The sequence below is a fragment of the Sprattus sprattus genome, assembly GCF_963457725.1.
Source record: "Sprattus sprattus genome assembly, chromosome: 15".
In the NCBI taxonomy this organism is placed as follows: Eukaryota; Metazoa; Chordata; class Actinopteri; order Clupeiformes; family Clupeidae; genus Sprattus; species Sprattus sprattus.
In genome coordinates this window covers 16,059,568-16,081,867 of record NC_137913.1, presented here as the reverse complement: position 1 = coordinate 16,081,867, position 22,300 = coordinate 16,059,568, and the positions used below count along the sequence as shown (strand labels likewise).

The window sequence follows — 22,300 nt, the reverse complement described above, 5'->3', positions numbered from 1 at the left end:
CTTGGTACAACAAATTAAGGAGCCTTCTGTGTTCTGAGTAAACCATAGAAGATCTAAAAGCATTACCCCAAAGAAGAAGGACCATTAAGGGTTAAAGTTTACATCCATGTGTAGATATAGAAATAACAACTCAGCTTTGGAAGTAAAGCACAGTCTAACACCTCACACACCTCAGTTACCTGCTGCACTCAAGTGGAAGTAACGTGCATGACATCACGCCTACGTCAGGACCTTACGGAAATACAGTGAAAATATAGTCGTCTTAAACCAACAGGAAGAGAATGTCTTTCTAAATTCAGGATCATATACAGTCAACTAGTCATTTGGTGTTCAACCAAGAAGGTTATCGTTATTTGTTTCAGAAAGCATTATATTTCGCAAACATTGCCCTGGTACGTTTGGATAGCACAAGGTGTTCGACGGAGGGACGCCGGACAAAATGTCCCTCTTCCAGTCCGCAATTGATTTCCTCGCTGGGCCCGGTTCGGGAGGAGCTGCGAGTCGGGACCACAATGACTTTGTTGGGCAGATTGTGGAGCTTGGTGACATGAAACTTAGAATTAAAAGAGTCATTGCAGAAGGTAACGTGTGCTCAACCGTGCATGCTATTAAATGATGTGTCAGTCAACTAGCTAGCAGTTAAGTGGGTTAGCAATTCATTGCTATGAGCTACAAGCTAGCAACTTCCATTCGTTGAACGTGTCAGTTAGCAGTGTCACCTAGCAAGTAAGCTATGAAACTTGTTAGCCCTTAGCTAGAAAGCTTATTTAGTTGACAAACATTCCAGCTCCAAACCTTATTTGCCAGGCGCTTGCAGAGTCGTTCGACAATTTTGGCCTTTATACATGATACATTCGGTGCTGTCAGCTCTGCTGTTGAACCTTAGGCAAGGCATTCAACTTAATTTAGCTAGTACCCGCGGTTAGTCAAGCTAACGTTTAGTGGTGATACTGCAGCCCTGCTTAGCATCAAGGAAGAATTAGCTAGCTAGGCAAGGTAAGTTGGTCTTTTCTAACGTTATGTTGCTGCTAAAGCACATAGTCGAGCGATCTCGTTCGCTAGCTAGGTGAGTGCATTCACCTGATCATGTTACATTATCCCTCCCATAAATGTCATGTCTGGTACGATAATGTTGCTTGTCAACGTTTAGTACACATATGCTTAATCTTGACACGTTCAATAAACATTTTTTCTTGAACTCATGAGTTAATACATGCTAACTACTTGTGTAACTTCACACCCTGTGTGACGAAACATTGCATAACTGGTGTTTTTTTGGCTGTAACAGCATATTTATGGAGATGGCTGGCGATATGGTTCTGTTAGTGGTTTGATTGGGTAGATTTGTCATAAGCATCTGCTTAAATCCATAATTCCTTTGCCTGATGCGCATAGAAGAAGAGCAAACTGCGTACCCAGGTTTGTGGGAAATAAATTAATCACTTCCTAAGTGATACTTAGGCAGAAGCTCAGCAGTTTTGTATGCTGGGTTTGTTTGACAACACTGAATGCCTTGGGCAGTGGTCAGCTTCATGTGAATGTCTCCATTTTTTCCCTCACAGCTGGTCAGGAAATACTAATGCAGTGCTTCTACACATGGTAGATGTTTTTTTTTTTTGACATGATGGCGGTGAATCACTTTGCTAAATTCATTTAAATTAAGTTCTGTTGTATGAATAGAGCTTCCCTGACTCAGTGCTTCTTTGGTGTCCTCCTCTGCTCCCTTTCAACCTGTCTAGAAGTTGTTATTCAGCATGTAGAGAGTCCATTTACTGCTGCGAAACGTGAAACTTTAAAGGCCTATTCATTCCAGGAGACCAGGGCACAGAAGGGCACTAGCCATTGATTTACTAGTTTCCATGGCGACCAAGACATTGAAGCCACCTGACAGGCTGTTTTTTTTGTTCTATTTGTTTTCAGGCTAACATGCTTTCAGTATCTTAAAACTGTTCACATACTGGTTCCACTCCTTAACCTGTAGATACAGCTCAAGTTTGAAAGTCTAATAAGACTTTTCATATTGATTGATCCAATGATTGTATAATCAGTGGGTGGATTGAACTAGGACTTGCTTTGTTTGCTAAGCTTTCATTGGCCACACTGCATACCATAACTTATTTTGTGCTGTGGCATTAGGGAATATAGGATTATCGCACTGGAGCGATTTGCAAGGTTATGCTGACTCACAAAACCGCTAGTTGACTAATTTTTGGAGAAAAGAAACCCAAAATTACCTCTTCCAGCCGGTTGCTCTTTTCATTGTTTCCAAAACTGTAAAAGATGTTACATTTTTGGTTCTGTCTCTATGTCATTAGATTTCAAATGTGACGGTGTGAAATGTGAAGGTTAAATAGCTTTAGATTATTGATGGTAATGAATATTGTCATGAAGATCTCCAATTCTTCTCTTTTGCTCTTTTAGGGGGCTTTGCCTTTGTGTATGAAGCACAGGATTTAAGTAGCGGCAAAGACTATGCCCTCAAGGTACGTGATAAAATGTTCCCATTGCCAACCTACTGCCTGTGTCAATCTTAATCATCCATGTTTGACACCACTTACCAGTGTTCAGAATTGCTTATCAGACCTTAGATTGTGCACAGGCAGTGCAGTGCAAGTCTAATCATGGGATTTGCTACACCACTACACTACTACTAGTACTAGGCTATACTGTTGGACTTTTTCTAAGCGTTGTTACATATTTCTCTCTAGCGGCTTCTGTCCCATGAGGAGGAGAAAAACAAAGAAATCATCCAAGAAGTCTGCTTCATGGTATGAATGTTATTTCTGCTTCATATTACGAATATTATGTTTGAAAGTTACAGAAACACATCAGGTTAACTGTACCTTAGATGTACGGAATGTAGTATTGCAGTAATGCAGAAATATCACTTTCTCATCTAGGCCTGAACTAAAACTTCAGTTTCTATTTCCCATCAGAAAAAGCTGTCCGGCCACCCCAACGTGGTGCAGTTCTCTTCAGCTGCGTCTATAGGGAAAGAGGAGTCTGACACGGGTCAAGCAGAGTTCCTTATCTTAACTGAATTGTGTAAAGGTACAGTATCCTCACCCCCACTTATTGTAGTGTTCCCAATGCTCCAGTTTTGTGGCCAGGACTGACACAGGCATCCATAAAGATCTCCATGTTCCCACACATAGGACCTAATACACACGTATTCTCCATTGGAGTCCCCATGACTCCTGCTGCCAAAATCAGTGTATACTTTTGATTCAGTTTAGTCATATTTGAACCAAAAGACAAAGCTAGATATCGCATAGCGGTGTGTAATATGACTGCCACTTTAAGTGAGATAATGAGCAAGAATTAAACTAAGGTAGGAAATAAAAACATGATTGAAAAATACATTAAAAATAGGGATAATATACATTTATATATAAGCGTTATTTAACGCTGTAAAGACTGACTCATCCAATATTTACTTATATTTATATATTTTTGTATGGCAATGGTTTGATCACATATTTGTTAAAGAAAAACTAATATTGTTCGCATTAACATGTCATCAAAACGTTGCCAAAATATGATCTTTCTGTCAGCATCATGAAGTGCACCACAAAGACACTGGAGAGATTTACAGACAGTAATCATGATAATAAACCAAGGTTATTTACTAGGTTATGTAAACAACACTAAGTAGGAAAGATCCCTAAGGAACATTTAAGGAACTATGAATTGTTATTGTAAGCTGTAGACTAAAAGGATGTGAAGCAGTGACCTCCCGTGCACATGCAGGAAAGCGGCATATTATCATTACAATTGCAGCAAGCAGCAGTCATTTAGGCTCCAAGCACAATGATCATGTAGCAAAGGATTGAATGATTTTGAAAATGTTCCGTAAGGATTTAAAGTCAAAATTAGTTTTAAAGATAGACCAAACAATGAATGAACAGAGGAAAACATGATGAAACTTGTTGTAGCGACAATGTATGGATGATTTGTTTGAAATCGGTTATATAGCTCCTATATGCCATTATAAAAGAGACTACACAATTCCATTTAGATCAGACAAGCATGTAGTAGCTGCTGAATTGTGATCGGCCATAGGTAACCATTTTATTAATCAAGACAAATGGAATGTTAGAAGATGTATGAGCATACCAAATTTCCAAATCTTAGCTTAAGCGGTTCTGAGATACAGCGTGATGCAGTGTGTCAAATTTTGTGAGCTTTGAATCTTTAGACTAGAGTTTTACCTTAAACATTATTCACCATGTGGTGCTACTCTACGAACAAGTCGTAATGAGCTAGAGTAATGCCCCTTTTACAGGCCAACTGTCCTTAAAAATTCTGTGATTTTTGGTGAGCTGGTTTGCTACTGTGGTGCTACTCTACAAACAAGTCGTAATGAGCTAGAGTAATGCCCCTTTTACAGGCCAACTGTCCTTAAAAATTCTGTGATTTTTGGTGAGATGGATTGCCGAAAAAGTGCTTTGAGCCTACCCCACTTCAGGGGGCACTAGTTCAGTGTTACTGCTCAACACCATCTATTTCCTGTCTGCACCACCTCTGAGAATGTGAAACTTCCACAGTTCTGAGTGGCAACTCATAAACTTTCTCAGCAGTAGAATGCCTAGTATGCAGTTTGTAAGCATTCCCGCCCTGGAGTCAGCAGCCTTCTCTTGCACACATCCGGTCTTAAACGTCTGCTTCCTCTGTCCCACCCCCACCCTCCTTCCTCCGTTTTTCTTGCAGGTCAGCTGGTGGACTTCGTCAAGCGGGTGGAGCAGAAGGGCTCCATATCATGTGACACGGTCCTGAAGATCTTCTACCAGTCCTGCCGGGCCGTGCAGCACATGCACAAGCAGAAACCTCCCGTCATCCACCGCGACCTCAAGGTGACGCCCCCTCACACAACGTGTGCTGTTGCTGCCATCGTTGCCAAGTGTTTGCACATAAGCATTTGTTACTGATGGGTGATGGGTGGGATGCTGGTCCCCTCGCGGCTGAGGCTGTTTCACAGAAACTACTACTGTACAGTGTTCACATTCACGTGTTTAACTGACGGGTCATGTTGTCGTTCACATATGTTACCGATGCACGATGTCCTCATCTCTAACATCTCATCATGATGGTGCTCTGTTGTGTGTCCGTGCCTCAGATTGAGAACCTGCTCATCAGCCAACAAGGGACCATTAAGCTGTGTGACTTTGGGAGCTCCACCACAATAGCCCACTACCCCGACTACAGCTGGTCTGCTCAGAAGAGGTCCATGGTAGAGGATGAGGTGAGACACGTGTCACGGTTTCCGTGATCGTGTTTGTGCGTCTTGGTTTTCATGTATCATGTGATCTATCCAAATAGATAAATCCAGATATTGGTCCGATGTGTGCAGGGCTTCAGCTGAAGGCCATTGTTAGTTGTTACTGGTAATCACTCAGTTCTATGTGGAAAGTATCCTCAGACTTGTTCACTGGAGGTTTAAAAAAAAAAAAAAAAAACAGCTCAAAGAATTGTAGACTACATAGTTTATTTTGTTACTTTCAAGTGACCCTGTATTGACCTGTCGTTGCTGTTGGGGGGACTGTTCCTGAAATAGTTAAGAAGAATTGCATTTAGCAGGTTGTTTGTTTCCCGGTTATAAAATGATTAATTGAATCAGGACCCTCTGGTTTGTGTCATGCCCTCATGAGCGTACCGGTGACCTCACAGTCCTGTCGTTTTGTATGTAGTTGCCATAGAAATGTATTCATATTTAATTTTACGTTTCCTCCTGGCCATTGCCTGTTTCCCACCGTGCTAATTAGATGAAATGGGTAACTTCCGCTTCAGGAGTCTGTTGCTTTGCTTGCAAATTTTGTATAAACAAGTTACTTGCCTATTACGCATGTAATTTATATGATTTCCTCAAATGTTAATGCTGTACTCCCTCCCACTCCCCTCAAGATCACCAGAAACACTACTCCTGCTTACCGCACGCCTGAGATGATTGATATGTACTCTAACTTTCCCATCAACGACAAACAGGACATCTGGGTGAGGGCAAAGGAATTGTGTTGGGAATTGTGTTGGTTGTAAAATAATATGTATGTATTGCATTACTGTGGTAACAACAGCACCAGCCAAACACGATTGTTGAAAGATACTACATAGATAGTAGCTGACAATTAGAAAAACACTTGACACATCTTGTCAAAAAATGACAGTGTAATTATTTCCCTCAGGTAGGTGACACCTGCTGTGTACTGACATGGAGCTTCAACCCTTTCCTTGTTTTGATCATTTCCCCTGCTGTCTGTACAGGCACTCGGATGCATCCTCTTCCTGCTCTGCTTCAAGCAACACCCATTTGAGGAGGGAGCGAAATTGCAGATTGTGAATGGGAAATACTCCATCCCCCAGAATGACGTGAAGTACACCGTCTTTCACGAGCTCATCCGTGAGTATGTCTGCCTCTGGACGGGAGAGAACACATTCCGTTGTTGAGTTGAGTTCAGGCCTACACCCAGGGTTGCCAAGGTTACTTTTGAAATGTTATAGGTTGCAGAGTACAGGGTCACTCTGTTAAATTGGTAAAAAGTACTTCATCAAAGTAATGAAACTTATTATGTTTGGGTTACTTTGGATTACTTTTTGATTGGCAGGCGAGAGGCAGTGCAAATTCAAACAAGAGAACCAATCAAAAACACAAATGAATGGAGCCTGTCTAGACAGCGATGCAAAGCAACAGAATTAATGTTTTAATCTAAGTATGTTTTGTCCTCATGTAGAATTTAGTAGAATAGAATATGCTGTACTCTTCAGTCTTTTTTAAATATGGGTAGATTATGTATCTATATATCTAAATATATAGATATAGCGCTTTGAGCTGGTTTGATAGAAATTGATCTTTGAATGGGTGTTCGTTATTGTTGTATGTGAACAGCCTGTACAGTCCCTTAAAGACGTTGTTGGTTGTCTTGCAGGGTCCATGCTGAAGATCAACCCAGAGGAACGTTTGTCCATCAGCGAGCTGGTGAACCAGCTGCAGGAGGTCGCTGCTGCCAGGAACGTCAATCCCAAGTCCCCCATCACCGAGGTGAGTCAGTCCCACACGGCCCCATTAGAGCTGACGTTATCTCCTCAGAAAAGTCTGTGCAGGCGTCTGTGTGTTTGACAACCTAGAGAAGAGTGGGTGAGGACTTTGTTTGGGAATGTCAGGTGCACGAGGAGAAGAACTACCATGTTTTTTGAGCTGGCCTCACTCATTGCTTATGCTTTCAAAGAGCAGTCCAGCAAATGAAGGTTGTTTAACATGAAATGGCAGGATGCTCCTGGGATTTTTCTTCCTAAATCACTGGTGGTGGTGGTATATTCTGGAAAGCAGCAGGACTTGGCTCTAGTCTAACACGGAGTGGACCCTGATGTCCAAGTCATTTTATTTTATCTACAGGGTACTTGTGCGACGTACTCCGGGGTCAGATCAGTACAGAGAGATTGTGAGAAATGTTTCAGTTCTCCTCGGCTGTAAACACCCTCGGTCCTTCGAATGTAAACAGGAACTAGTTCCTCCCTCACAGTGAAAGCATCCTTCTGAAGCACCGCTAAAAGACTGCTTCCCTTCTTCTCCTCCTCCTCCTCCTCCTCCTTCTCCTCCTCCTCCCTTCCCCTCTCCACCACCGCTCAAACAAAGGAGCTTCTGATCTCTATCTCCCAAACAAATGTCATGTGATGTCACACAGCAGAAGGAGGGAGATATGTGGAGGAAGAGGGAGAGGGATGGAGGGAACGATGTTGTAGGGGAGACGAGGAAAAAGAAGAAAACACAGAACACTTGCACTCCGGATGCTGGGGATAATGAAGCAGAAACCGTTAGATGTTGACAAACTGATGGCAGGGCTTAGAGCTGTGCATTTGGTGGCTCTTGGCTCAGAACCAGCTTTGTTGCCTGTCTTTATTGTTGGCTGGTAAACAGTAGATTATCAGTTCAGTTTAGTGTTGTTTTGGTTTAGTTTGAGCTTGGCTTGAAGTTGTAGTTTTTCTAGTCACAACAGTGGCGGCATTACAGTCTGTGCATAGATATGACTGAGCGTCTTGTTTTATCATAGTCGAAGCAGAGTTGTGGTTTCAGCTCGAGTGGCCCGTGTGTGGTGAATGAGTGAGTGCGGCAGGCGGTGATTATAGTGGGGTGGTAGGGGGTGGGGGTCGCCCCCCTGCCCGGCCGGCCGTGTGTCTGCGAGGGCAGATTTTTAAACCCCAGCTGATCTGGGTTAAGCTGGGGTTTCCCTGTGGATTACGCAGCTCACTCCCTAGAGAGAGACAGAGAGAGCGAGCGCGAAAGAGGGAGACAGAGAGAGAGAAGGGGGCGCAAGAGAGATAGAGTGAGTCCAGGCCAGGTCTGGCCGTAGTAGCGAAGGTTTGCTCGTCGGCTGACGTGGCGAAGGCTCTCTGTGCTGCTCAAACTAGGAGTCGTAGCTCCGGGTGATGATAATGGTCACGGATAGAATCACAAGCTCCAGTTATCGTTAGCCACTCATCAGCTTGTCTGTGTGTGGATGCGTCTTGGTCCCGGTGCTCTGGCTTCTGTGCTGGGTGGTTGTCGTTGTTATTGTTGTTGTTGGTGTCCCTGACTTTTTTTCTCAATGAGTCTGTACTACTGCCTGAAGCCCACTTACGATGGCTATGAATCCATGCAGCTCCTGGAGCAGAATGGAGGCTACGGAAACAATGGAGCCCAGCTCCCCGCGCAGATCAACAACATCCATAATGCAGGTGAGAGCTGCGCTACTGTTTCTCTTTCTGTCTTTGTGTGTTTGTGTGATGTAGATAGTACATTATTACAGTACTGTACAGTATTGTTGAAAGGTGTGTGTGTGTGTGTGTGTGTGTGTGTGTGTGTGTGTGTGTGTGTGTGTGTGTGTGTGTGTACATTGTTTTGCTTATGTTTGAGTAGCCATGTAATTCTTATTATGAGTCTAGAGCTCTAGACTGTTTCTAAAAAAACTGACTGTGCATTTTGTGTGTTTGATTTTAAACTGGCAGTTGTTTAGTTGGCTAAACCCGGCTGCACCCCAGCCTGGACATAATCACATCATAAGACCAGATTCTAGATTATTCTCTATTCTCTGCTGGCCAGTCACTGCCTGATGGCTACACACCCTCATTATCCATACCTCACAGCATACAGTTTGGACTTGGACTTGCTACCAATGTGTTAGCCAACATAACCACTGTAAATACATTGTAGAAAAAAACTATGCAAATAGTTGCGTGCTTTCTGCAGATAGATTTTTATTTTATTTTTGCAAATCGTTTTTTTGCTTAGAAGTTGTGAAAAACATAGCAGAAACTAGATCATCCTGGAAGGTTCTTCCTAAATTTCTCTAGGGGCTCCGTGCCGTCTTGTAATTGGATTGCAGTCTTTGAGCAGCCCACCATCTGCTGAGACACGGCTCCGATCAGGAGCGAGGAGTCGGGAAAGTGACTGCCACCCTCCATGCAGTCCTGTTGTAGCTGGTGTAGCTGGTCCACTGTGCTCTGCCATCGCACAATACAGTTTTTGTTGGCAGTGACACTAGCAGCATGGATATATGACAAGCAGTCTCATTTCCCTTTGGGTGGGCTGCCTACGTTTTCGCAATTGGGGGGTAGATTTTTCTTGCCAGTATCATCATAGCTTTGGCCCATATCTGTTCTTAGAAGTGTCATGTGAATTAAATGTACAATTGAGTGCCCATTGAGGATATATGTTTTTATAACATACGTACACAAAACTAGTAAACAGTATCTCTGATGATAATTGAGTCTTTATTGTATGTCACTGAATTAATTATGCAATTCCAGTTTGTGTGGTCAGACAAATTTAAATGCTTCTAGACAGTAATGATTAAATTCTGGAAAATGGTGAAAAACTAATGCTGGCCAATATGCCAGTGCGTCTCAGTGCATCCTGACTCTCTGTTGCAGGTGTGTTCACACCTACATTGCTTCAAAATAAGATGATCATTCTGGGTGTAGAAAATGTTTAAAACACAAACAGCAAATTTCACCTCTGCTATTCCATTATTAACAGAAATGTTTGGTTTGTGTGTGTGTGTGCTCTGCTTAGGGATGTATGGGTCAGATCCTGACCAATCAGGCAGCGGCTTCTTGGACATCCTCAAAGGAGGGACGGAGCGCTTCCTGACCAATATCAAAGACACCTCCTCAAAGGTCATCCAGTCTGTTGCCAGGTGAGTCGGTTCACTGGTCAAAGGTCATCGAGTCTATGGCCAGGTGAGTCATAGCAGAGGTCAAAGGTCATCCAGTCTATGGCCAAGTGAGTCAGAGTAGAGGTCAAAGGCTGAGTCCGTCCAAGGGACATTCACCAAGTTTCCAGTGGCCCATATTGTACAAGCATGTGGTGGAAGAAAGGTATTCAATAGTGAGTAGTACTCTCATTCCATTATAGGTCATCTGTACATTAGTGTGGGTCATTCCGGAAAGAATTTACTCTCCTAGGCACACCTTTGCCCACTGCTTTTTGGTGGATGTAGGGTTGTGCACAGGTATGGTTTAGTGGAGTTGGTTGAGGGTTAACCTAGTGAATGGTGCTATCCTCAAGACACCACCTTGCATATGAAGGTCAATGGAGCATAAAACTGAGATCTAGTGGCAGATAATCCGCTCCCAATGGACTTATCTGTCCTCCTGCTGTTCTAACTTCTGTTTACTGACCAGCTTCTACTTGTGGAGTATCGTTCGTTCGTTCATTCATTCATTCATTCATTCATTCATTTATTTGTTTCAGTAGACTACTGCATACTACATATTGTTCAGTCGATCAGTTCACGTCCATGTAAAAGGCCCTTTTCAAGACTTAGCAAAACATTGTTTTAGCAAAACCTTGAACACCTCTCAAGTAGCGGCTCCTTTCCTCCTGGATTGGAAAACTAACTTGCTAGCCCATGCAATTTCCCATGTTTTCTGAGAGCCCAGATAGTGCATCCACTCAGTTAAACACCTCTATGAATTGCTCTTTTCTTGTTTGTGCTTGTTTCTTTTTTTTGGGTGGGTGGGGGTAGGGGGCTGGGATAGTATTATGTGGCTGATAAACTTAAATGGTTGTTTTTAAGCCCTTGTCCTCATCTCATCTTCCATTTATGCCCATACCCCAAGCTCCCACTCATCTCCCACTCATCAGTTGTGTATTTTGGTCAATCTGCATTTTTTTGTTCTGTTTCTTTTGTTGATGTCGTTCATTCTGTTCCTGACTCTCGTCTTGTGGTCGTATATCTCCGCCCACTAGCCCCAGGTAATTATGGGATACCACATGCATTCTGTTTGTGATTTTGTTTGTGCCACTGCGTGTGTTTGTGTGTCTCGCTTTTTCCGTTCCGTTTGTCTGCACTTGTTTTCCTGCTTACACCCCACAAATCGTGTAGCAGTAGTTTTTTTTAGATGAAACCTTGCCCACTAAAATCATCCGTTTGAAAAGCGCACCCTTTGTCCCGACTTGTGTCTAAGTAGATCCCTCTGTAAATTGACCATTGAGTGTTTGGGTGATGGACTCTAATGGCAGTTTTGTACATTGTGTGTGTGTTGGTGTGCACTGGCATAGATAGTGATCCGGAAAAGGTTTGATGCATGGGCATGATAATATCCAGGGCTTGGTTACGTTGGATGACTCACTGTGTTTTTGTTTTACTCAACAGCTATGCAAAAGGAGACCTTGATATTTCATACATCACCTCCAGAATAGCAGGTATGTCACCTTTTGAATTGGAAAGCAGACTGCCAAAGCCACATGTCAGTCAGTACAGTGTTATCACCAGTATCTATTAAAACAACAATATTGATATGATGGAAAGGCAAAAACGACACCATTGTGTGTGTTGACCTCTCCAGTCTGTATTCATTTCAGATTTGGGCATTTTCTTTTTGTCTTTCCTTTTTTTATAACTCTCTATGCTATGTATCTCTCTGCACAGTGATGTCTTTCCCAGCTGAAGGAGTCGAATCTGCTATTAAGAACAGTATAGAGGATGTGCGTTTGTTCCTGGACTCCCGCCACCCGGGTCACTACGCCGTCTACAACCTCTCTAGGCGTTCTTATCGACCCTCCAGATTCCACAACCGGGTATGCTGGTCTGCTTTTCCTCAGAATGTCTGTTTAGTGAGGCATCTGCACATGTACAGCACTGGCTTTTGTTCAGTGAGCATATTTGGTTTGTAAAAAAAATCGCCCACGTGCTGTGACTCCAGATGTCTTAACCGCCCTGGTGTGCCCTGCGCAGGTGTCTGAGTGTGGGTGGCAGGCGAGGCGTGCGCCCAACCTGAGGAACCTCTACAGTATCTGCAAGAACATGCACCAGTGGCTCAAGCAGGACCAGAGGAACATCTGCGTCGTGCATTGTCTAGTGAGAATCGCAAAATATGTTTGATCATATCATTTGGTGGTGGTGTTTTCTGTTCACTAACTTGCCCAAGCTGTTTGGAATACTCTGCCCATTGACAGCACTTTGTGCCCTAGAGCTTACTTGATACACTTTTCAATATCTGTGACTTTCAAACTTCATCACCATTTCCGATGTACATGGACATTAACAAGTTGAATTATATAATATTATATTATGTGATATTATATGATAACTGATGATTGATTTCCTCGTCACTCTTCTTGTGTCGTGTGTGATTTTCAGGACGGGCGTGCAGCCTCAGCGGTGGCCGTGTGCTCATTCCTGTGCTTCTGCCGCCTCTTCACCACGGCCGAGGCGGCCGTATACATGTTCAGCATGAAGCGCTGCCCACCGGGCATTGCCCCCTCACACAAGAGGTAATGAGGGAGTCTCTCTCCCTCTCCCTCTCCCTCTCCCTCTCTCTCTCCCTCTCTCTCTCTCCCTTTCCAACCGGAATGGTGGCATATTGTACATGTCAGATTATTAACACTTGGCGATTTTGTAATAATGTTTTGTTTATCAGTAAGATACTTACTAAGACTTGGATTTAGAGTAACGAAGGGATCACAATTTTTAAGTCCGTGACTGAATAAAAAATGTCTCTCTTTCTCACTCTCTCTCAAACACTCCACCCTTCGACAGTTTAGGTTGTCTAGAAGCTTACTCCTGTCCTAATCATAAGGATGAGGTTCAGCTTGGCTTTAGTGTAGTCCAATAAGCCACCTACTTTGCGGCAGAAGTAGAGTAAACATTGTTACAGGGTTGTAATAAAACAGATGTAAAAAAGTATAAGAAGTTACGAAAATAAAAATGTATGGATTTGCAAACCTCTTATATTTAATAATGTGTCAGTTTCTGAGAAGGTAAATAGAGGAGTTGCAGTTGGTGTCCCCCCAGGTCAGGCTGCCAGTTCACTGATCAGGTTAACTTAATCTGGAAGTGGGGCAAATCTGTTCCATAGTGTCTTACCTCCTTAACCCCTACGTGTCACCTAGTTGGCAAGGCAGGTGAACTGAACGCTAACAGTGCGTGGCTGAGCTGTGCTAATAAATCAGTGTTAATGGGGATTGAGCCTGGATGACTGAGCAGCGTCTCATAGCTTTGGTCCAAGCCTTCTCTATAGTGAGGAATAGAGGAAATATACAAACTAATAATTTCACTCATCAGCACTCATTGTTGTTTGCTTGCTCAAAGAGCTGGCCCAGTTTGCCTCAGGAGGCGTAAGCCTGTGGTGACTCATGCACTCATGTATTGTGTGTGTGCGTGTGCGTGTGCGTGTGCGTGTGCGTGTGTGTATGCAGGTACATCGAGTACATGTGTGACATGATGGCCGAGGAGCCCATCATCCCCCACAGCAAACCCCTCCTCATCCACTCCATCACCATGACGCCCGTGCCCCTCTTCAACAAGCAGCGCCACGGCTGCAGACCCTTCTGCGAGGTGTACGTGGGAGACGAGCGCGTGGCCACCACCTCCCAGGAGTACGACCGGATGAAGTAAGAGGAGCCTTTGTTACAACACACAGGGGGTCCTCTCCATTGCTAGTCTTTGGGAAAAGGGCCCCTAGTTCAATTTCATGCAGTTTGTCAAATGGAATGACGATGATGGGTGTGCTTGTTTATAATGTGCTATAAAGTGCTGCCAGTACAGAGTGCACCATGACATGGCATTTGTGCTGTAGCCATCAGCCTGGTAACGCTGAGTAACTCTTAGCTGTCAGCGCCCCCACATGATGGCTCTGGGCTTGTAATGTGATGAATCTTTTATGAGGGTGTTGTCTTGTTATCTGAAAGACAGCTTCTGTTTTGGTATGGATTTAGCCTGGTGGGTATTCTTAGAGCTCATGTGGAGGGGGAATGGTGCCAGCATTCTTGAAAGGCACGAACACAGGAATAAGAATGACATGTCGGCTAAAATCACTGGGGAAGTAAACATTCATACTGAATGACTCGTGCCCAAATAGGAAGTGCTGTATATTTACCCTTTAAAGACCGTCTGTGTAAAGACTTAAAAGGGACAGTCTGTGATTCAGACTGAGACATAAACATTTCCAGCCAATCAACACGTTACTTCAGGATCTCTGAAGGAGGGGTATAATTGACTTGTCTCTTGAGCACAAATATCAAAAAACCTTTTGCCTGCATCTCTAAATGATGCCTAAGGAATCCCCAAGAATCTTTGAACTAATTGTATTCCTTACTTGCAGGGACTTTAAATCAGAGGATGGCCTTGCTGAGATTCCTCTAAACGTCACAGTGCAGGGGGACGTGCTCATTGTCATCTATCACGCCCGCTCCACACTGGGTGGCCGACTTCAAGCCAAGGTACCCACTGACAACCAGGGAAAAACTCTGCCATTAGCCTGTAATACAATTAAGGCTTTAAACCGTATTTTATTTTTTTTCTGGTCTGATTTTGTAAAATGTGATTGTAGATGGCCTCAATGAAGATGTTCCAGATCCAGTTCCACACAGGTTTTGTCCCCAGAAATGCCACAACAGTCAAGTTTGCAAAGTAAGTATGATGATTACCTCATTATCTGGTAAATTACCTGACAACATTGATCCTGTTCACTGGTTTTAGTACTGGCGTATTAGAAAGCAGTGCATAACATTGATCAACATTAAGTGCAGTTCACTGACTTTAGCTTTTCCTTTGAGTTAAGACTGTGTCAGGCATAGTGGATGTGTAAACGGGACACGTCTTTTACCTGTGGATGACACACTTTGCCATGTCTGGTAGCAGGCAGTGTTGTCAGAACCGTGTTAAAGTTTTATGTTTTTTATGGAAGACCAAAGGATGATGTTATTTATACGCATGTTCTCTGTTTCACACTCAGGTATGATCTGGATGCCTGTGACATCCAGGAAAAGTATCCTGACCTCTTCCAGGTCAACCTGAATATTGAGATGGAGCCTCAGGATCGCCCCAGCAACAAATCACCACCATGGGAAACATTTGCCACCAAAGGCCTCAATCCCAAGATTCTCTTCTCCAGCCGAGATGAGCAGCAGGAGATTCTCTCTAAGTTTGGTGTGTAATGATGTATAGTCTTCAGTGTGTGTGTGTGTGTGTGTGTTTGTGTGTTGTGTGTGTGTGTGTGTGTGTGTGTGTGTGTGTGTGTGTGTGTGTGTGTGTGTGTGTGTGTGTGTGTGTGTGTGTGTGTGTGTGTGTGTGTGTGTGTGTGTTGATCGAGGCTGCCATTTCACTGCACATTTGCTGTCTTTGATCATGGGCATTTTCCAGCTCCACTTTCTGTGTTAATTCAGCACTCACTCAACACTACCTACAGGGTGAATCTATTTTGTTTGTTTGTTTTACCCCCCTTCGATTGATTGGTTTGTTCTACCTCTTACCCACCTAGGCAAGCCTGAGCTCCCACGACAACCAGGCTCCACGGCCTTCTACGATGCAGAGTCGCCTCAGGCTGAGCAGACGCCCGACGACCCCAGCACGGAACCAGAGTCCCTGCAGAGCATGGACACCAACGCCAATAACTTCTTTCAGACTCTCGACTGGCATGGTGGGCAGCCATTTTTTTTTAATATATTAACTTCTTTTAACAGTTTTCAAAATGTGTTGTGGCGGGATACTTGCCTTGTAGATGATGATGTTGTGTTATGGTAAATTGCCCACAAGGTTAGTTGGCCAACCATTTGTTGTTTTTAATTTAGCATAGTTATCAGTTTATGTAGTTACATACTAAATGAAACCATGAAGTAATAAAACCTGAATAGCTTAGCTCAAAGAAACTTTGCTAGGGTCCCCTCTGATCCCCATTTTGTTGTATTCAGATGTTGGTGGTCAGCACGATGCATCGGACAGCTTGTCCGGCCACATGGATGACCAGGAAAATCTGAGCGATGCCTCAGAGGACGAATCCTACTCGTACTCGGGCCCTCCGGCCGAAGCGATGTCCCGCGATCCCAGTGAGGCGCTGTTCGACCCGGACTTTCAATCTCCTACCCAGGACCCTGAGACCCAGCCCAGCGACATGGTGGATCTGCTGGGCCTGAACACGGACACTCCCTGCCCCACGGCTCCTCCGCAGACCAGCGCTGACGGTGGCATGAAGGCTGCCTCCAGCAACAGCGACCTCCTGAATGACCTCTTTGCCCCTATCGTGACCACCGCACGACAAGACAGCACCGATGACCTGATTGGAGACCAGGCGGGACAGGACCTGTTCTTTAGCCACGCTCCCAGCAACACCTCGGCTGCATCCCAGCCTCCCAAAAGTAAGATCAACAAAGAAGTGCTTGAGCTGGGCTGGGGTTTGTGTCTGGGCTGTAGTGTAAAATTCACTTCTTACCAACGCTACCCATGATGACGATTTCCCGTAAGGAATGCATGCGGTTGGCTTTAGGATGTGCTTTTTGTTCCGCAGTGAATGACTTTTTCGACCCGTTCGGAATGGGATCAGACGCCTCTGCACACAGGCAGTCTGAGCCAGACCTGTTTGGTGACCTGCTTGGCTCTGAGAGCACAGACACCACCTTCGCCTCCAGCAACTCCAACCCACCCCCAGCCTCCAACTCCAGCCTCTTTGACCTCAGTAAGTCCTCTCGTAAAACATGTGTCCTTCAGCCTTGCTCAAAAGCAATGCTAACGGTTAGATGACAGTTTGAGATTAACCTCTGAGTCCCATTTGTAAAGTCACGACCACCTGTCTGCTGAAGCAAAATTGTAATGTCTGTCTGTTTTTACTTCTTTTCTCAGATAAGTTGACCAGCGAGCCTCCCAAAATGACCTCATCTGCTAGCCAGCCAGACCTGTTGGGTGGATGGGACAGCTGGGCGAAAGGTGGAACCAGCACAGCAGCCAGCATGAACACTATGTCCAGCAAACCTGCCTTTACTGGTACATAACACCGCCCCAGGGAACAGATTCCTCTAAGAGAAGCATGTTGATCCGCAGAACAATGTCTGCGTCTTTGTTACACACGCACACACACACACACACACACGCACACATGCACACACACACACACACACACACACACACATTTAACAGTTATTTCCCTTTTTTTGTATACAAACTTCCAGCACCAGGCGTGTCCTCCTTCTCCAAGACCAAGTCCCAAAGCTTTGATCCCTTTGCTGATCTTGGAAACCTGGGATCCACATTACCAGGTAAGGCTGTGCTAGTTCTCCCGTCACCAGAAAGACCTCGTCCCCCTCGCGATATCTCCACCAGATGTTACTTAATCCCCCTTGCTGTTCATATTGACAGGTTCCTCCAGTGGGGGTTTCTCTGGTTCTGGGTTCTGCATGAAGTCTGGGCCCTCTGCTGCCCCTAAAAGTGGAGGTCCGCAGCGGTCGGCTGGTGGCACTCAGTCAGGTCCAGGTAAAGGATGGATGCCCCCTGGTTCTGTTCCCAAGGCCCAGCCACCAAAATCCCAACCACCCTCCCAGGCCAGCAGGCCGAACTACAACGTCAACTTCAGTGTCATCGGTGGTCGGGAGGAGAGGGGCATCAGAGGTCCAGGCTTTGGTAAGAACTTGTGTGTGAACTTGTGGTTCTAAGCTAACTACTATGTCAAGAACTTTATGCTTTCTTTTCTTCTTCTCTGCTAATGAATTTAATCCTAGTCTTGTACTATTTCAAGTTTGTACTAATTTGATTACATTCTGGTAATTCTTCTACTTTTTTTTATCTGGTTGTATTTATTTATGTATGTATTTGATGTATTTTGTTCTGTTTCTTAAATTTTTTTGCACTTATTTCTGTTATAATTTTTCATCTATTCTTGCTTTAAATGCTCCAAATGTAAAGCACTTTGAGCTGCATTCTGTGTATGAAAGGTGCTAAACAAATAATGATTATTATTTGTATTATCATTAAAATGAAAATAAAATGAACCATATTGTTGTATCTTGATATCATACTTACATTTCGTCTTTGATCGTTACAACAAAGAGGAGACTAAATCATGTTATTTTACTGATCTCCATCTTCTTTTCTCTCAGGCCCAAAGCCTAAAGTGAAGCAGGATGACTTTGAGGACCTACTGTCCACTCAGGGCTTTGCCTACAAGCCGGATAGGAAAGGGCCCCAAACCATTGCGGAGCTGAGGAAACAGGAGATGGGCAAAGACATGGACCCCATGAAACTCCAGGTTCAGCATCCCATTAACTAAATCCTTCAGCCTTTTCTCCAAGATGTCTTTTTAGTGATTTTAATTTCTTTTTAAAATTTTGCTTATGGTCATTTGGAAAGCTGTTCTGGAATGCTGCTGGTGGGGGGTTGTGTGAGCAGCTGATCAGGTGTAGTCATAGGCACGTCTGACTATCTCCCCCCCCCCCCCCCCCCCCCCCCCCCTCTCATGTTCCTCTAAAATGCTTAGATCCTTGAGTGGATCGAGGGGAAGGAGCGTAACATCCGGGCCCTGCTCTCCACAATGCACACCGTGCTGTGGGAGGGAGAGACCCGCTGGAAGCCCGTCGGCATGGCCGACCTGGTGACCCCCAATCAGGTCAAGAAGGTTTACAGGAAAGCTGTGCTCGTGGTGCATCCTGATAAGGTAAAAGCCGTGACTTCATAATGACAAGCGCACAGCTTCTGCTGATGAGGAGTTATTGCTCCGTAATTCATTGCTTAGCTTACTTAAAAAACATTCTGCGTGATGAAATTCTGACATCTTGTGTTTGACTTTCTTTGGTTTTTAAGGCCACGGGTCTGCCCTATGAAGAATACGCTAAATTGATCTTTATGGAACTGAGCGACGCCTGGTCTGAGTTTGAGAACCAAGGATCCAAGGCCCTCTTCTGATCCCCTCTCCGGCCACCGCAGCCTGCGGACAGCCGCTCTTTCCAGGCGCGTGGACTCCCTCTGGTGGTGGGGAGAGGGAGCCAGTGCCCACTGTTCTCACCCCCCACACACCTCATAGCCTTCTTGAATACCGGATACTGCCAACTCCTCTGGGGACAGACTGCAGGAAGGAGATGGGCACAGGCTCGATGCCTGCGAGGAAAAATGAGGGTTCAGTTTGAGACAATCAAAAAAAGAAAGAATGATTGAATGGCTTGGAAAGAACATGCTTCACACATCTTCAACAGTACAAATGTGAATTTGAAATGCTGGTTGACTACACACGTCGGGTCACGCCATGTCCCATTTGGCGACAGACTGTAAATAACTTCATCACACTCCTGGGATTATGAATGCCAGGCTGGGTGTTGGCCTTTCGGCCTTTCGAGAGTGACTACGCTGTGTCATGATGATGTGTCACAGGTTAAACACACACACACACACACACACACACACACACACACACACACACATAGTATGCTCTGAACCTGGCATCGTAGCTTACAGTCTGCGTCTGACACTGCGAAACGTTTGATATTGGGGTTGTAGTTTGGAGGTTAAGATAAGAGAAAAGGAGAAGGGTAATTCCACCATGCTGTGCTGTGCTTTTGTGTTGATTTAGTTTCCTCTTGCAAATATGAGTGCTAGTTTTCTATTGCTTCATTGTAAATACTGTTTGGGTGGTGTGGACGGTGTGGATGCATATTGATATAGCGCATCAAATGAACGAATGAATGAATGAATGGTTGGTTGGTTGGATGGATTGATGAATGAATGAATGGAAGGACTGCACCGAATAGCCACCTTCTAAGACTTCTTCCCATCATGTTCTTGTTTTTGTGATCGTTGGCCCACGTATCCACTTTGGGCCTGCACTGTTTCTACCACCAGACCCATTCACTATTATTATTATTATTACGTGTAAGTGAGCAGGTGAGGAATTTCCTGAATTATGTCAACTCAATATTTGATTTCTGTCTTCCCTTCCTTCTTATCTGGACCTCATAGACCACAGACTTCTATTTTCTTATTTATTTTTTTTGGAAGGGAACATAAGTATACATGATAATTAAATATTAACAAAGAAAACAATCATAATATATAAATTGAATGTGTTTCATGCAGGCTAACCTAACTTTATGAGCCAGTCATTTTACCAGGCATTCCAAAGCATCCACTAACATGAATGTGCTTTTTATAAAATGGCTGTGTGGAATGTATGTTCGCTCTCTTTTTTTCTTACACAACAAACTGTTGTCCATTCCTCTCACCAGTACAATATTTTCTACCATGCCCCACTGTCATCATAGCTGGCCAGCCACCCACCTTCCACCTTCCACCTGCCACCATTCCTCAATTTAAGCTATGGACTAGCAAGCTGTGAGGAGGAAATAATGCCTGCACAGTGACTGGAAGAAAAGCTTAACCAAAACCTGATTCTTTTCTATAATGAATGTTGTTTTCAGTGATTTATTCACCAGTGAGGAGTCTAGATAGAGGGAACTGAAAATGACGCAAACAACTGCAGTTGTAATTACCTAAAATGTTGTGCTGCTTTTATTTGTAAAGCATAAAAAAAAATCAAAGACTTATTCCATTTCGAATTGTCACATTGTGTGTTCAAGTGCTGGAATGTGAAAAACAGAATGGAGACTTTGTTTGATCATACCTCGAGATGCAGCACTGGCCATGAATAAGTGCTTAAAAAATTAATTTATCCTGATCAAAGCCTTAAACTGTATTTCCTGTTTTTACAAATTCATCTGTATTTGAGCATGCTTACAGATCGTACACGCCTCTCATCACACACCATCCATTATGGCATTGCCTGGGTAGTGTAGGCTACACTTTTTAGTGTAAATGCTAAAGGTGTTGATAAAATGAAGATAAAAACCATTGATCCCATATAAGTGTGGGTTCTTGAAAAGTATTTTGTGTTTGAAGACAATTATTATGCCTGGTTGGATTGGGTGTGAATGAAATAACCCAAGACACATTCCAAATAATGCATCTCTCATTATTTACTGTCAGCGAGCGCTTTTTTTCTTTATATTGTTTTACTGGCGGATGTAACTGTGTTATGTCGCAAAGTTGCACTGTCATGCAATAAGAGTGACCGGGTCTGTCGGTGAGTTATCCCTTTGAGATGGTTCACTGGCGTTCAAGTTGAAATGTTGAATTTCTAAACAATTACAGGACGTCACGTAGCAGTAAACATTCTAAAATGATTCAAGTGAGTGGGTGCAGTGTTCTCTTGGAATCAGAGTGAGTTGGACCCTGCTGTGACCAAAATATTCAGGGCATTGGGATTTAGTTGTTTTGCTCTTAATATAGTAGACCTTGTGATGCCCAGTGCTCATCCCGTGTGTGTGCAGTGTGTTTTTTGTAAGCCTGTTGCGTCTGCTAAGTGAGACAAGTGAAGTTCAGCTTTCCGTTCTTATTTCTGTTCACCTTGTGTATCTTTACCTTTTTTTATTTCATTTTCCATTCTGTTTGTGACCAATAAAAAAAGAATCAAATGCTCTTGTCTTTTCTCTCACCTGGCTTCTCAAATCAAATAGGCCCAGGCTGAAGGAGCCACTGATTTCTGGCTTCTGTCCCAGTTGAACACGTTGCATGACGAATGGAACGAATCTGTCCTACAGTCAGCTGCTGCTATGGGGACAATATGATGGGCACAATGTGAGTTAGCTGTCTGTTAAATTTTGCATTCCATGAAAGTGAAAACTATTAAATTTACGATAAACATCTCTGCTCTCTTATACGCTTATTGCGATGACGGATTCAAGTAAATGTATTTATTTCAATTTTTTTTTAATTGACAGATGTTCGTTACAGTGCAGTGTTCCGTGAGCAGGAAAAGTCTAGTTAGCTAGTTCAACTTCCGGTCACATTTAGAAAAAAATACCATATTAAAATAGAAGTAATCAATCCGTTTTAGTATTTTAGAACATCCTAAATACAAATACAAATGCTGAATCTTGTCATTGACTGTGCCACAACATTGTAAAGGTAGCCCCTCAAAAAGGCAAAATTGCATAAATTCAATGCGAAGATAGCCTACTATGACACAGACCACACTACTGATGAAACAAAGGATCAGGTCTTTATAAAAGCAG

At 43.7% G+C, this 22,300-nt stretch overlaps 1 protein-coding gene across 1 annotated transcript; it reads left to right on the top strand.

The window, feature by feature from the left end:
* Positions 1 to 439: 439 nt before the first annotated feature.
* Positions 440 to 21,623, top strand: gak (cyclin G associated kinase; the record flags this gene model as incomplete). Its single annotated transcript, XM_080852239.1, has 28 exons — positions 440 to 581; positions 2,422 to 2,483; positions 2,709 to 2,768; positions 2,937 to 3,051; positions 4,711 to 4,853; positions 5,117 to 5,242; positions 5,902 to 5,991; positions 6,259 to 6,394; positions 6,921 to 7,033; positions 8,631 to 8,706; positions 10,043 to 10,166; positions 11,628 to 11,677; positions 11,904 to 12,052; positions 12,210 to 12,332; positions 12,615 to 12,748; positions 13,673 to 13,867; positions 14,578 to 14,695; positions 14,806 to 14,885; positions 15,211 to 15,404; positions 15,736 to 15,894; positions 16,166 to 16,609; positions 16,759 to 16,926; positions 17,091 to 17,231; positions 17,417 to 17,503; positions 17,604 to 17,864; positions 18,341 to 18,489; positions 18,718 to 18,894; positions 19,041 to 21,623. The coding sequence occupies 28 exons, from the start codon at positions 440 to 442 to the stop codon at positions 19,140 to 19,142; spliced, it is 3,918 nt and encodes a 1,305-aa protein (XP_080708365.1). The 3' UTR covers positions 19,143 to 21,623.
* Positions 21,624 to 22,300: the final 677 nt, after the last annotated feature.